Source organism: Oncorhynchus mykiss, chromosome 6, assembly GCF_057628025.1.
Source record: "Oncorhynchus mykiss isolate SJ-2025 chromosome 6, ASM5762802v1, whole genome shotgun sequence".
In the NCBI taxonomy this organism is placed as follows: Eukaryota; Metazoa; Chordata; class Actinopteri; order Salmoniformes; family Salmonidae; genus Oncorhynchus; species Oncorhynchus mykiss.
This window is the reverse complement of record NC_143027.1, coordinates 3893936-3906164: the sequence shown is the minus strand read 5'-3', so window position 1 is coordinate 3906164 and position 12229 is coordinate 3893936. Positions and strand designations below refer to the sequence as shown.

Sequence of the window (12229 nt, the reverse complement as noted above, 5' to 3'; positions counted from 1 at the left end):
ACTCTCCCTTCTTAACACCACTCTCTCTCCTTAACCCCACCCTCTCTCCTTAACCCCACTCTCCCTCCTTAACTCCACTCTCCCTCCTTAACTCCACTCTCTCTCCTTAACCCCACTCTCCCTCCTTAACCCCACTCTCTCTCCTTAACCCCACTCTCCCTCCTTAACCCCACTCTCCCTCCTTAACCCCACTCTCCCTCCTTAACACCACTCTCTCTCCTTAACCCCACTCTCCCTCCTTAACCCCACTCTCCCTCCTTAACACCACTCTCTCTCCTTAACCCCACTCTCTCTCCTTAACCCCACTCTCCCTCCTTAACCCCACTCTCCCTCCTTAACCCCACTCTCCCTCCTTAACCCCACTCTCCCTCCTTAACCCCTCTCTTTCCCTACCTTAACCCCACTCTCCCTCCTTAACCCCACTCTCCCTCCTTAACCCCACTCTCCCTCCTTAACCCCACTCTCTCTCCTAAACTTCACTCTCTCTCCTTAACCCCTCTCTTTCCCTCCTTAACCCCACTCTCCCCCCCTAGACTGTTGCAGTTCTGGTAGACTCTAGTTGAGAACAAAATCTAACCACTTACTCTCAGGCTGAGCAGTCATTTCCATTGAAGACGTGTGTTGAACGCGCTGTGGTTGAGTGTGTCCTCATCTGAAATGAGGTGGGGTCTGATGTGTGACAAGCCGCGGTAAGAAATGTCTCAAGTTACCATGTTTAGGACGTCCTTAACATTCAGGCCTAACTAGAGTCTGTTTGATAGCAATCCTTCAGGGAGGTTTGATTTGACCGACCTACTGCTAAGTGACACTGTTCTTGCTCTCTGTTCTGTAAAACAGGGCGGAAGCATTAGTTTAGGACTACATTAGCTTACATCAATAACTGGGGAGAATGTAGAAGATTCAGAGAGAGACACATGGATGTGGTGTTTGTCAGCTGTGTCATGGGATAGTTGACACGGGTCTAGGTTTGCACAATTTCAAAAACTTTAAAAGACCGAATGTGTGTAATTTACACATCTCCGTCTGGCTTTCAGGGTTCACCTTATTATTTTTAAATTGTAAAGATAAATGTATTTGTTTTTTTCCAGCCGCAGAGTATTAAAACTCTCCTGTATCGTTTCTTTAAATCAGAGAACCAGAGAGTCTCTCTCTCACATTCATTCTCCCTCTCCATCAGTCTCCTGTATCGTTTCTTTAAATCAGAGAACCAGAGTCTCTCTCTCACATTCATTCTCCCTCTCCATCAGTCTCCTGTATCGTTTCTTTAAATCAGAGAACCAGAGAGTCTCTCACATTCATTCTCCCTCTCCATCAGTCCCATTTAAATTGCATCCAAAACAGATAATCGTGTTCAAGATTGATATATAGCCCTATACTGTGTGTGTGTGTGTGTGTGTGTGTGTATACTGTACCAGTCAAACGTTTGGACACACCTACTCATTCAAGGACTTTTTCTTTATTTTTTGTTGTTGCAATGTTCTACATTGTAGAATAATAGTGAAGATATTAAAACTATGAAATAACACATATGGAATCATGTAGTAACCAAAAAAAGTGTTAAACAAATCAAAATATAATTTATATTTGAGATTCTTCAAAGTAGCCACCCTTTGCTAATGACAGCTACTCAATCTCATGTTTGACGCTCTGACCTACTATACAAACCCTGTTAAAAACAAAAATCTGTCAACTCAACTCCCTTCAACAGTATCCACCAAACATGGAATCAACTTCCAGGCTTCAGGAAACGATCCCGGTATCTCTGTCTTTTTCTCACAGTGGATTGTATTGCTGTCAGGCAGTTGACTGTAATGTCGATGATTGTCTGAATAAGCAAGGTCAAGGGTCAGATCTGGAACCATCTAGACCTATTAGGAGGGCCGGATCTGAGATCTGGACCAATCAGAAAGTGCCCGATCAGATCTAAACCAATCAGGGGTGTCCCTCCCACCCCTCTCTCCTCTAAGCGTTGTCATACTTCTGCAGGGCCTCCTCCAGCTTTCCGGTGATCTTCTGGAAGAAGCCAATCTGCTCGGTTAGATACTGCTGCATCTGGGCCTTGAAGTCCCTCACCCGGACCTGGTGGAAGTGCTGCATCTCTGCCAGCGTGGCGAAGGAGATGATGTTACAGCGCTCGTTGACTCCGTCCGCCTGACGAGCGTCCATCTTGCCTTCCTCAACGTGCTTCTGGGACTCCTTCACCTTGTTAAGTGCTCCTGGAGAAGGAGGAGAGAGGAGAGGGTCAGTGCTCCTGGAGAAGGAGGAGAGAGGAGAGGGTCAGTGCTCCTGGACAGAGAGGAGAGAGGACAGAGAGGAGAGGGTCAGTGCTCCTGGACAGAGAGGACAGAGAGGAGACTGGTTTCATGAGAAGTATCCGAATCTTGTTTTTTGCTGCCTAAAACAAATGAGGGATTTTGGTAACATAACTTTTCAGTCCGAGAAACAACAAGTAAGAAATGAAAACAAAATGTCTCTATTTAGGAAGCAGCTTCAGCAACACAGAAACACAAAACACACTGTTGCTACTGCCTGTGCCTGCTAACTTGCAGCTGACAGAGAGGCGAGAGAGAGAGAGAGAGAGAGAGAGAGAGAGAGAGAGAGACAGAGACAGAGAGAGAGAGAGACAGAGAGAGACAGAGAGAGAGAGAGAGAGACAGAGAGAGAGACTGAGACAGAGAGACACAGAGAGAGAGAGACAGAGACAGATAGAGAGAGAGACAGAGACACAGAGAGAGAGAGACAGAGAGAGACAGAGAGAGAGAGACAGAGAGAGACAGAGACAGAGAGAGAGAGAGACACACAAGCTGCTCCAGTCACATGCTGTCATTTCTATTTACAGCGTGGCAATTCTGAGCCCGTACAAAATTAATCGTAGAAAACTCTGGCCCCGTTCAGACAGAAAATAACAACTATAGTAAGAGTGTATGTAGGGTCACGGGTGATAGACTGACTGGCTTTCCTGGCAAACCCTGTGTCATTTTCCATTGTTTTCAGGCTTTATACAGTGTCTGATAGGTCATGTACCACAGTGACTGCAAACACACACACACACACGCACTACCAGTTGTGGAAAAACACAACGCGTCAGTGAAACCACATGCTGCCTCCCATGTGACTTGAGCAATCAAATGAAAAGTGTATGTGTGTGTGTGTGAGTACAGTGGGGCAAAAAAGTATTTAGTCAGCCACCAATTGTGCAAGTTCTCCAACTTAAAAAGATGAGAGAGGCTTGTAATTTTCATCATAGGTCCACTTCAACCATGACAGACAAAATTAGATTTGTTTTTCTCCAGAAAATCACATTGTAGGATTTTTTATGAATTTATTTGCAAATTATGGTGAAAAATAAGTATTTGGTCACCTACAAACAAGCAAGATTTCTGGCTCTCACAGACCTGTAACTTCTTCTTTAAGAGGCTCCTCTGTCCTCCACTCGTTACCTGCATTAATGGCACCTGTTTGAACTTGTTATCAGTATAAAATACACGTGTCCACAACCTCAAACAGTCACACTCCAAACTTTACTATGGCCAAGACCAAAGAGCTGTCAAAGGACACCAGAAACAAAATTGTAGACCTGCACCAGGCTGGGAAGACTGAATCTGCAATAGGTAAGCAGCTTGGTTTGAAGAAATCAACTGTGGGAACAATTATTAGAAAATGGAAGACATACAACACCACTGATAATCTCCCTCGATCTGCGGCTCCACGCAAGATCTCACCCCGTGGGGTCAAAATGATCACCACAAGAACGGTGAGCAATTACCCCAGAACCACACGGGGGGACCTAGTGAATGACCTGCAGAGAGCTGGGACCAAAGTAACAAAACCTACCATCCAGTAACACACTACGCCGCCAGGGACTCAAATCCTGCAGTGCCAGACATGTCCCCCTGCTTAAGCCAGTACATGTCCAGGCCCGTCTGAAGTTTGCTAGAGAGCATTTGGATGATCCAGAAGAAGATTGGGAGAATGTCATATGGTCAGATGAAACCAAAATATAACTTTTTGGTAAAAACTCAACTCGTTGTCTTTGGAGGATAAAGAATGCTGAGTTGCAACCAAAGAACACCATACCTACTGTGAAGCATGGGGGTGGAAACATCATGCTTTGGGGCTGTTTTTCTGCAAAGGGACTAGGACCACTGATCCGTGTAAAGGAAAGAATGAATGGAGCCATGTATCGTGAGATTTTGAGTGAAAACCACCTTCCATCAGCAAGGGCATTGAAGATGAAACGTGGCTGGGACTTTCAGCATGACAATGATCCCAAACACACCGCCCGGGCAACGAAGGAGTGGCTTTGTAAGAAGCATTTCAAGGTCCTGGAGTGGCCTAGCCAGTCTCCAGATCTAAACCCCATAGAAAATCTTTGGAGGGAGTTGAAAGTCTGTGTTGCCCAGCAACAGCCCCGAAACATCACTGCTCTAGAGGAGATCTGCATGGAGGAATGGGCCAAAACACCAGCAACAGTGTGTGAAAACCTTTTGAAGACTTACAGAAAATGTTTGACCTCTGTCATTGCCAACAAAGGGTATATAACAAAGTATTGAGATAAACTTTTGTTATTGACCAAATACTTACTTTCCACCATAATTTGCAAATAAATTAATAAAAAATCCTACAATGTGATTTTCTGGATTTTTTTTCTCATTTTGTCTGTCATAGTTGAAGTGGACCTATGATGAAAATTACAGGCCTCTCTCATCTTTTTAAGTGGGAGAACTTGCACAATTGGTTGCTGACTAAATACTTTTTTGCCCCACTGTATGTCTTTGTGTAAGGGAGGTTGCGTGGTGTGGGTCAATATCTCAATGAAAACATTTCCTATTTCTCATGCAAAACTAAGTCCAGTCCCCTCCCTCTCTAAAAGACAACAGGCTTTTCATCTCTGTAACTGAATTAAATCAATCAGATAACAGTGATCATTCAATGATTGACAGCCCAGGGTCATGGGTCACAAAGAGGATGCAAATAGTAATTTGATCACATGGATTAATCAAATAACTGTGATCAAAAAAAGAAACAGTGTGAAGGTCCTGATAGACTTGGCGTGTGGCGGTCCTGATGGACTTGGCGTGAGACGGTCTGGTCCTGATAGACTTGGCGTGTGACGGTCCTGATAGACTTGGCGTGTGACGGTCCTGATAGACTTGGCGTGTGACGGTCTGGTCCTGATAGACTTGGCGTGTGACGGTCTGGTCCTGATAGACTTGGCGTGTGGCGGTCCTGATGGACTTGGCGTGAGACGGTCTGGTCCTGATAGACTTGGCGTGTGACGGTCCTGATAGACTTGGCGTGTGACGGTCCTGATAGACTTGGCGTGTGACGGTCTGGTCCTGATAGACTTGGCGTGTGACGGTCTGGTCCTGATAGACTTGGCGTGTGGCGGTCCTGATGGACTTGGCGTGAGACGGTCTGGTCCTGATAGACTTGGCGTGTGACGGTCCTGATAGACTTGGCGTGTGACGGTCCTGATAGACTTGGCGTGTGACGGTCCTGATAGACTTGGCGTGTGACGGTCCTGATAGACTTGGCGTGTGACGGTCCTGATAGACTTGGCGTGTGACGGTCCTGATAGACTTGGCGTGTGACGGTCCTGATAGACTTGGCGTGTGACGGTCCTGATAGACTTGGCGTGTGACGGTCCTGATAGACTTGGCGTGTGACGGTCCTGATAGACTTGGCGTGTGACGGTCCTGATAGACTTGGCGTGTGATGGTCCTGATAGACTTGGCGTGTGGCGGTCTGGTCCTGATAGACTTGGCGTGTGGCGGTCTGGTCCTGATAGACTTGGCGTGTGACGGTCCTGATAGACTTGGCGTGTGACGGTCCTGATAGACTTGGCGTGTGACGGTCCTGATAGACTTGGCGTGTGACGGTCCTGATAGACTTGGCGTGTGACGGTCCTGATAGACTTGGCGTGTGACGGTCCTGATAGACTTGGCGTGTGACGGTCTGGTCCTGATAGACTTGGCGTGTGACGGTCTGGTCCTGATAGACTTGGCGTGTGACGGTCTGGTCCTGATAGACTTGGCGTGTGACGGTCTGGTCCTGATAGACTTGGCGTGTGACGGTCTCGTCCTGATAGACTTGGCGTGTGACGGTCTAGTCCTGATAGACTTGGCGTGTGACGGTCTCGTCCTGATAGACTTGGCGTGTGACGGTCCTGATAGACTTGGCGTGTGATGGTCCTGATAGACTTTGCGTGTGACGGTCTGGTCCTGATAGACTTGGCGTGTGACGGTCTGGTCCTGATAGACTTGGCGTGTGGCGGTCTGGTCCTGATAGACTTGGCGTGTGACGGTCTCGTCCTGATAGACTTGGCGTGTGACGGTCTCGTCCTGATAGACTTGGCGTGTGACGGTCTGGTCCTGATAGACTTGGCGTGTGACGGTCTCGTCCTGATAGACTTGGCGTGTGACGGTCTGGTCCTGATAGACTTGGCGTGTGGCGGTCTGGTCCTGATAGACTTGGCGTGTGACGGTCTGGTCCTGATAGACTTGGCGTGTGACGGTCTGGTCCTGATAGACTTGGCGTGTGACGGTCTGGTCCTGATAGACTTGGCGTGTGACGGTCTCATCCTGATAGACTTGGCGTGTGACGGTCTAGTCCTGATAGACTTGGCGTGTGACGGTCTCGTCCTGATAGACTTGGCGTGTGACGGTCCTGATAGACTTGGCGTGTGATGGTCCTGATAGACTTTGCGTGTGACGGTCTGGTCCTGATAGACTTGGCGTGTGACGGTCTCGTCCTGATAGACTTGGCGTGTGACGGTCTGGTCCTGATAGACTTGGCGTGTGACGGTCTGGTCCTGATAGACTTGGCGTGTGACGGTCTGGTCCTGATAGACTTGGCGTGTGACGGTCTGGTCCTGATAGACTTGGCGTGTGACGGTCTCGTCCTGATAGACTTGGCGTGTGACGGTCTAGTCCTGATAGACTTGGCGTGTGACGGTCTCGTCCTGATAGACTTGGCGTGTGACGGTCCTGATAGACTTGGCGTGTGATGGTCCTGATAGACTTTGCGTGTGACGGTCTGGTCCTGATAGACTTGGCGTGTGACGGTCTCGTCCTGATAGACTTGGCGTGTGACGGTCTGGTCCTGATAGACTTGGCGTGTGGCGGTCTGGTCCTGATAGACTTGGCGTGTGACGGTCTCGTCCTGATAGACTTGGCGTGTGACGGTCTGGTCCTGATAGACTTGGCGTGTGACGGTCTGGTCCTGATAGACTTGGCGTGTGACGGTCTCGTCCTGATAGACTTGGCGTGTGACGGTCTGGTCCTGATAGACTTGGCGTGTGGCGGTCTGGTCCTGATAGACTTGGCGTGTGACGGTCTGGTCCTGATAGACTTGGCGTGTGACGGTCTGGTCCTGATAGACTTGGCGTGTGACGGTCTGGTCCTGATAGACTTGGCGTGTGACGGTCTCGTCCTGATAGACTTGGCGTGTGACGGTCTAGTCCTGATAGACTTGGCGTGTGACGGTCTCGTCCTGATAGACTTGGCGTGTGACGGTCCTGATAGACTTGGCGTGTGATGGTCCTGATAGACTTTGCGTGTGACGGTCTGGTCCTGATAGACTTGGCGTGTGACGGTCTCGTCCTGATAGACTTGGCGTGTGACGGTCTGGTCCTGATAGACTTGGCGTGTGGCGGTCTGGTCCTGATAGACTTGGCGTGTGACGGTCTCGTCCTGATAGACTTGGCGTGTGACGGTCTCGTCCTGATAGACTTGGCGTGTGACGGTCTGGTCCTGATAGACTTGGCGTGTGACGGTCTCGTCCTGATAGACTTGGCGTGTGACGGTCTGGTCCTGATAGACTTGGCGTGTGGCGGTCTGGTCCTGATAGACTTGGCGTGTGACGGTCTCGTCCTGATAGACTTGGCGTGTGACGGTCTAGTCCTGATAGACTTGGCGTGTGACGGTCTAGTCCTGATAGATTTGGCGTGTGATGGTCCTGATAGACTTTGCGTGTGACGGTCTGGTCCTGACAGACTTGGCGTGTGACGGTCTGGTCCTGATAGACTTGGCGTGTGGCGGTCTGGTCCTGATAGACTTGGCGTGTGGCGGTCTGGTCCTGATGGACTTGGCGTGTGACGGTCTCGTCCTGATAGACTTGGCGTGTGACGGTCTCGTCCTGATAGACTTGGCGTGTGACGGTCCTGATAGACTTGGCGTGTGACGGTCCTGATAGACTTGGCGTGTGACGGTCCTGATAGACTTGGCGTGTGACGGTCCTGATAGACTTGGCGTGTGACGGTCTGGTCCTGATAGACTTGGCGTGTGGCGGTCTGGTCCTGATAGACTTGGCGTGTGGCGGTCTGGTCCTGATAGACTTGGCGTGTGACGGTCTTGTCCTGATGGACTTGGCGTGTGACGGTCTGGTCCTGATAGACTTGGCGTGTGACGGTCCTGATAGACTTGGCGTGTGACGGTCCTGATAGACTTGGCGTGTGACGGTCTGGTCCTGATAGACTTGGCGTGTGACGGTCTGGTCCTGATAGACTTGGCGTGTGACGGTCTCGTCCTGATAGACTTGGCGTGTGACGGTCTCGTCCTGATAGACTTGGCGTGTGACGGTCTGGTCCTGATAGACTTGGCGTGTGGCGGTCTGGTCCTGATAGACTTGGCGTGTGACGGTCTAGTCCTGATAGATTTGGCGTGTGATGGTCCTGATAGACTTTGCGTGTGACGGTCTGGTCCTGATAGACTTGGCGTGTGACGGTCTGGTCCTGATAGACTTGGCGTGTGACGGTCTGGTCCTGATAGACTTGGCGTGTGACGGTCTGGTCCTGATAGACTTGGCGTGTGACGGTCTGGTCCTGATAGACTTGGCGTGTGACGGTCTGGTCCTGATAGACTTGGCGTGTGACGGTCTGGTCCTGATAGACTTGGCGTGTGACGGTCTGGTCCTGATAGACTTGGCGTGTGACGGTCTGGTCCTGATAGACTTGGCGTGTGACGGTCTGGTCCTGATAGACTTGGCGTGTGACGGTCTGGTCCTGATAGACTTGGCGTGTGACGGTCTGGTCCTGATAGACTTGGCGTGTGATGGTCTAGTCTTGACAGACTTGGCGTGTGACGGTCCTGATAGACTTGGCGTGTGACGGTCTCGTCCTGATAGACTTGGCGTGTGACGGTCCAGTCCTGATAATCTTGGCGTGTGAGGGTCTCGTCCTGATGGACTTGGCGTGTGACGTCTGGTCCTGATAGACTTGGCGTGTGACGGTCCTGATAGACTTGGCGTGTGACGGTCCTGATAGACTTGGCGTGTGGCAGTCTAGTCCTGATAGACTTGGCGTGTGGCGGTCTAGTCCTGAAAGACTTGGCGTGTGACGGTCTTGTCCTGATAGACTTGATGTGTGACGGTCTAGTCCTGATAGATTTGACGTGTGACGGTCTAGTCCTGATAGATTTGTCGTGTGACGGTCTAGTCCTGATAGATTTGTCGTGTGCGGGTCTAGTCCTGATAGACTTGGCGTGTGCGGGTCTAGTCCTGATAGACTTGGCGTGTGACGGTCTCGTCCTGATAGACTTGGCGTGTGACGGTCTCGTCCTGATAGACTTGGCGTGTGACGGTCTCGTCCTGATAGACTTGGCGTGTGGCGGTCTAGTCCTGAAAGACTTGGCGTGTGACGGTCCTGATAGACTTGGCGTGTGACGGTCTTGTCCTGATAGACTTGATGTGTGACGGTCTAGTCCTGATAGATTTGACGTGTGACGGTCTAGTCCTGATAGATTTGTCGTGTGATGGTCTAGTCCTGATAGACTTGGCGTGTGCGGGTCTAGTCCTGATGGACTTGGCGTGTGACGGTCTCGTCCTGATAGACTTGGCGTGTGACGGTCTCGTCCTGATAGACTTGGCGTGTGACGGTCCTGATAGACTTGGCGTGTGACGGTCCTGATAGACTTGGCGTGTGACGGTCCTGATAGACTTGGCGTGTGACGGTCCTGATAGACTTGGCGTGTGACGGTCCTGATAGACTTGGCGTGCGACGGTCCTGATAGACTTGGCGTGTGACGGTCCTGATAGACTTGGCGTGTGACGGTCCTGATAGACTTGGCGTGTGACGGTCCTGATAGACTTGGCATGTGACGGTCTAGTCCTGATAGACTTGGCGTGTGACGGTCTAGTCCTGATAGACTTGGCGTGTGATGGTCTAGTCCTGAAAGACTTGGCGTGTGACAGTCCTGATAGACTTGGCGTGTGACGGTCTAGTCCTGATAGACTTGGCGTGTGACGGTCTAGTCCTGATGGACTTGGCGTGTGACGGTCTAGTCCTGATGGACTTGGCGTGTGACGGTCTCGTCCTGATGGACTTGGCGTGTGACGGTCTCGTCCTGATGGACTTGGCGTGTGACGGTCTCGCCCTGATGGACTTGGCGTGTGACGGTCCTGCTAGACTTGGCGTGTGACGGTCCTGATAGACTTGGCGTGTGACGGTCCTGATAGACTTGGCGTGTGACGGTCCTGATAGACTTGGCGTGTGACGGTCCTGATAGACTTGGCGTGTGACGGTCCTGATAGACTTAGCGTGTGACGGTCCTGATAGACTTGGCTTTTGACGGTCCTGATAGACTTGGCGTGTGACGGTCCTGATGGACTTGGCGTGTGACGTTCTAGTCCTGATAGACTTGGCGTGTGACGGTCTAGTCCTGATAGACTTGGCGTGTGACGGTCTAGTCCTGATAGACTTGGCGTGTGACGGTCTAGTCCTGATAGACTTGGCGTGTGACGGTCTAGTCCTGATAGACTTGGCGTGTGACGGTCTCGTCCTGATAGACTTGGCGTGTGACGGTCCTGATGGACTTGGCGTGTGACGTTCTAGTCCTGATAGACTTGGCGTGTGACGGTCTAGTCCTGATAGACTTGGCGTGTGACGGTCTAGTCCTGATAGACTTGGCGTGTGACGGTCTAGTCCTGATAGACTTGGCGTGTGACGGTCTCGTCCTGATAGACTTGGCGTGTGACGGTCCTGATAGACTTGGCGTGTGACTGTCTCTTCCAGATAATCTTGGAGTGTGACGGTCTCGTCCTGATAGACTTGGCGTGAGACGGTCTCGTCCTGATAGACTTGGCGTGTGACGGTCTAGTCTTGATAGACTTGGCGTGTGACGGTCCTGATGGACTTGGCGTGTGACGGTCCTGATGGACTTGGCGTGTGACGGTCCTGATGGACTTGGCGTGTGACGGTCCTGATAGACTTGGCGTGTGACGGTCCTGATAGACTTGGCGTGTGACGGTCCTGATAGACTTGGCGTGTGACGGTCTAGTCCTGATGGACTTGGCGTGTGACGGTCTAGTCCTGATGGACTTGGCGTGTGATGGTCTAGTCCTGAAAGACTTGGCGTGTGACGGTCTAGTCCTGATAGACTTGGCGTGTGATGGTCTAGTCCTGAAAGACTTGGCGTGTGATGGTCCTGATAGACTTGGCGTGTGACGGTCTAGTCCTGATAGACTTGGCGTGTGACGGTCTCGTCCTGATAGACTTGGCGTGTGACGGTCTCGTCCTGATAGACTTGGCGTGTGACGGTCCTGATGGACTTGGCGTGTGACGGTCCTGATGGACTTGGCGTGTGACGGTCCTGATGGACTTGGCATGTGACGGTCCTGATGGACTTGGCGTGTGACGGTCCTGATGGACTTGGCGTGTGACGGTCCTGATAGACTTGGCGTGTGACGGTCCTGATAGACTTGGCGTGTGACGGTCCTGATAGACTTGGCGTGTGACGGTCCTGATAGACTTGGCGTGTGACGGTCTAGTCCTGATGGACTTGGCGTGTGACGGTCTAGTCCTGATGGACTTGGCGTGTGACAGTCTAGTCCTGATGGACTTGGCGTGTGACGGTCTAGTCCTGATGGACTTGGCGTGTTACGGTCTAGTCCTGATGGACTTGGCATGTGACTGTGAAGTAGACCTGAGCCTAACAGTATGATGATATGTGCAGCTGTATTAATCGACCTGGCCAAGGCTTTCGACTTTCTTATCGGCAGACTCAAAAGCCTTGGTTTCTCAAATGATTGCCTTGCCTGGTTCACCAACTACTTCTCTGATAGAGTTCAGTGTGTCAAATCGGAGGGCCTGTTGTCCGGACCTCTAGCAGTCTCTATGGGGGTGCCACATGGTTAAATTCTCGGGCCGACTCTTTTCTCTGTATACATCAATGATATCGCTCTTGCTGCGGGTGATTATTTTATCCAACTCTACGCAGACGACACCATTCTG

General features: G+C 50.9%; 1 protein-coding gene across 1 annotated transcript in view; it reads right to left on the bottom strand.

Moving 5' to 3' along the window:
- Positions 1 to 1440: 1440 nt before the first annotated feature.
- The window catches only part of LOC110513046 (sorting nexin-18), a 30398-nt gene continuing 19609 nt past the window's right edge, over positions 1441 to 12229 (bottom strand). Inside the window, exon 3 of the mRNA XM_090236861.1 lies at positions 1441 to 2216. Within this exon, the coding sequence (XP_090092987.1) occupies positions 1963 to 2216 (254 nt within the window). The 3' untranslated portion in view covers positions 1441 to 1962. The remainder of the gene's footprint in view (positions 2217 to 12229) is intronic.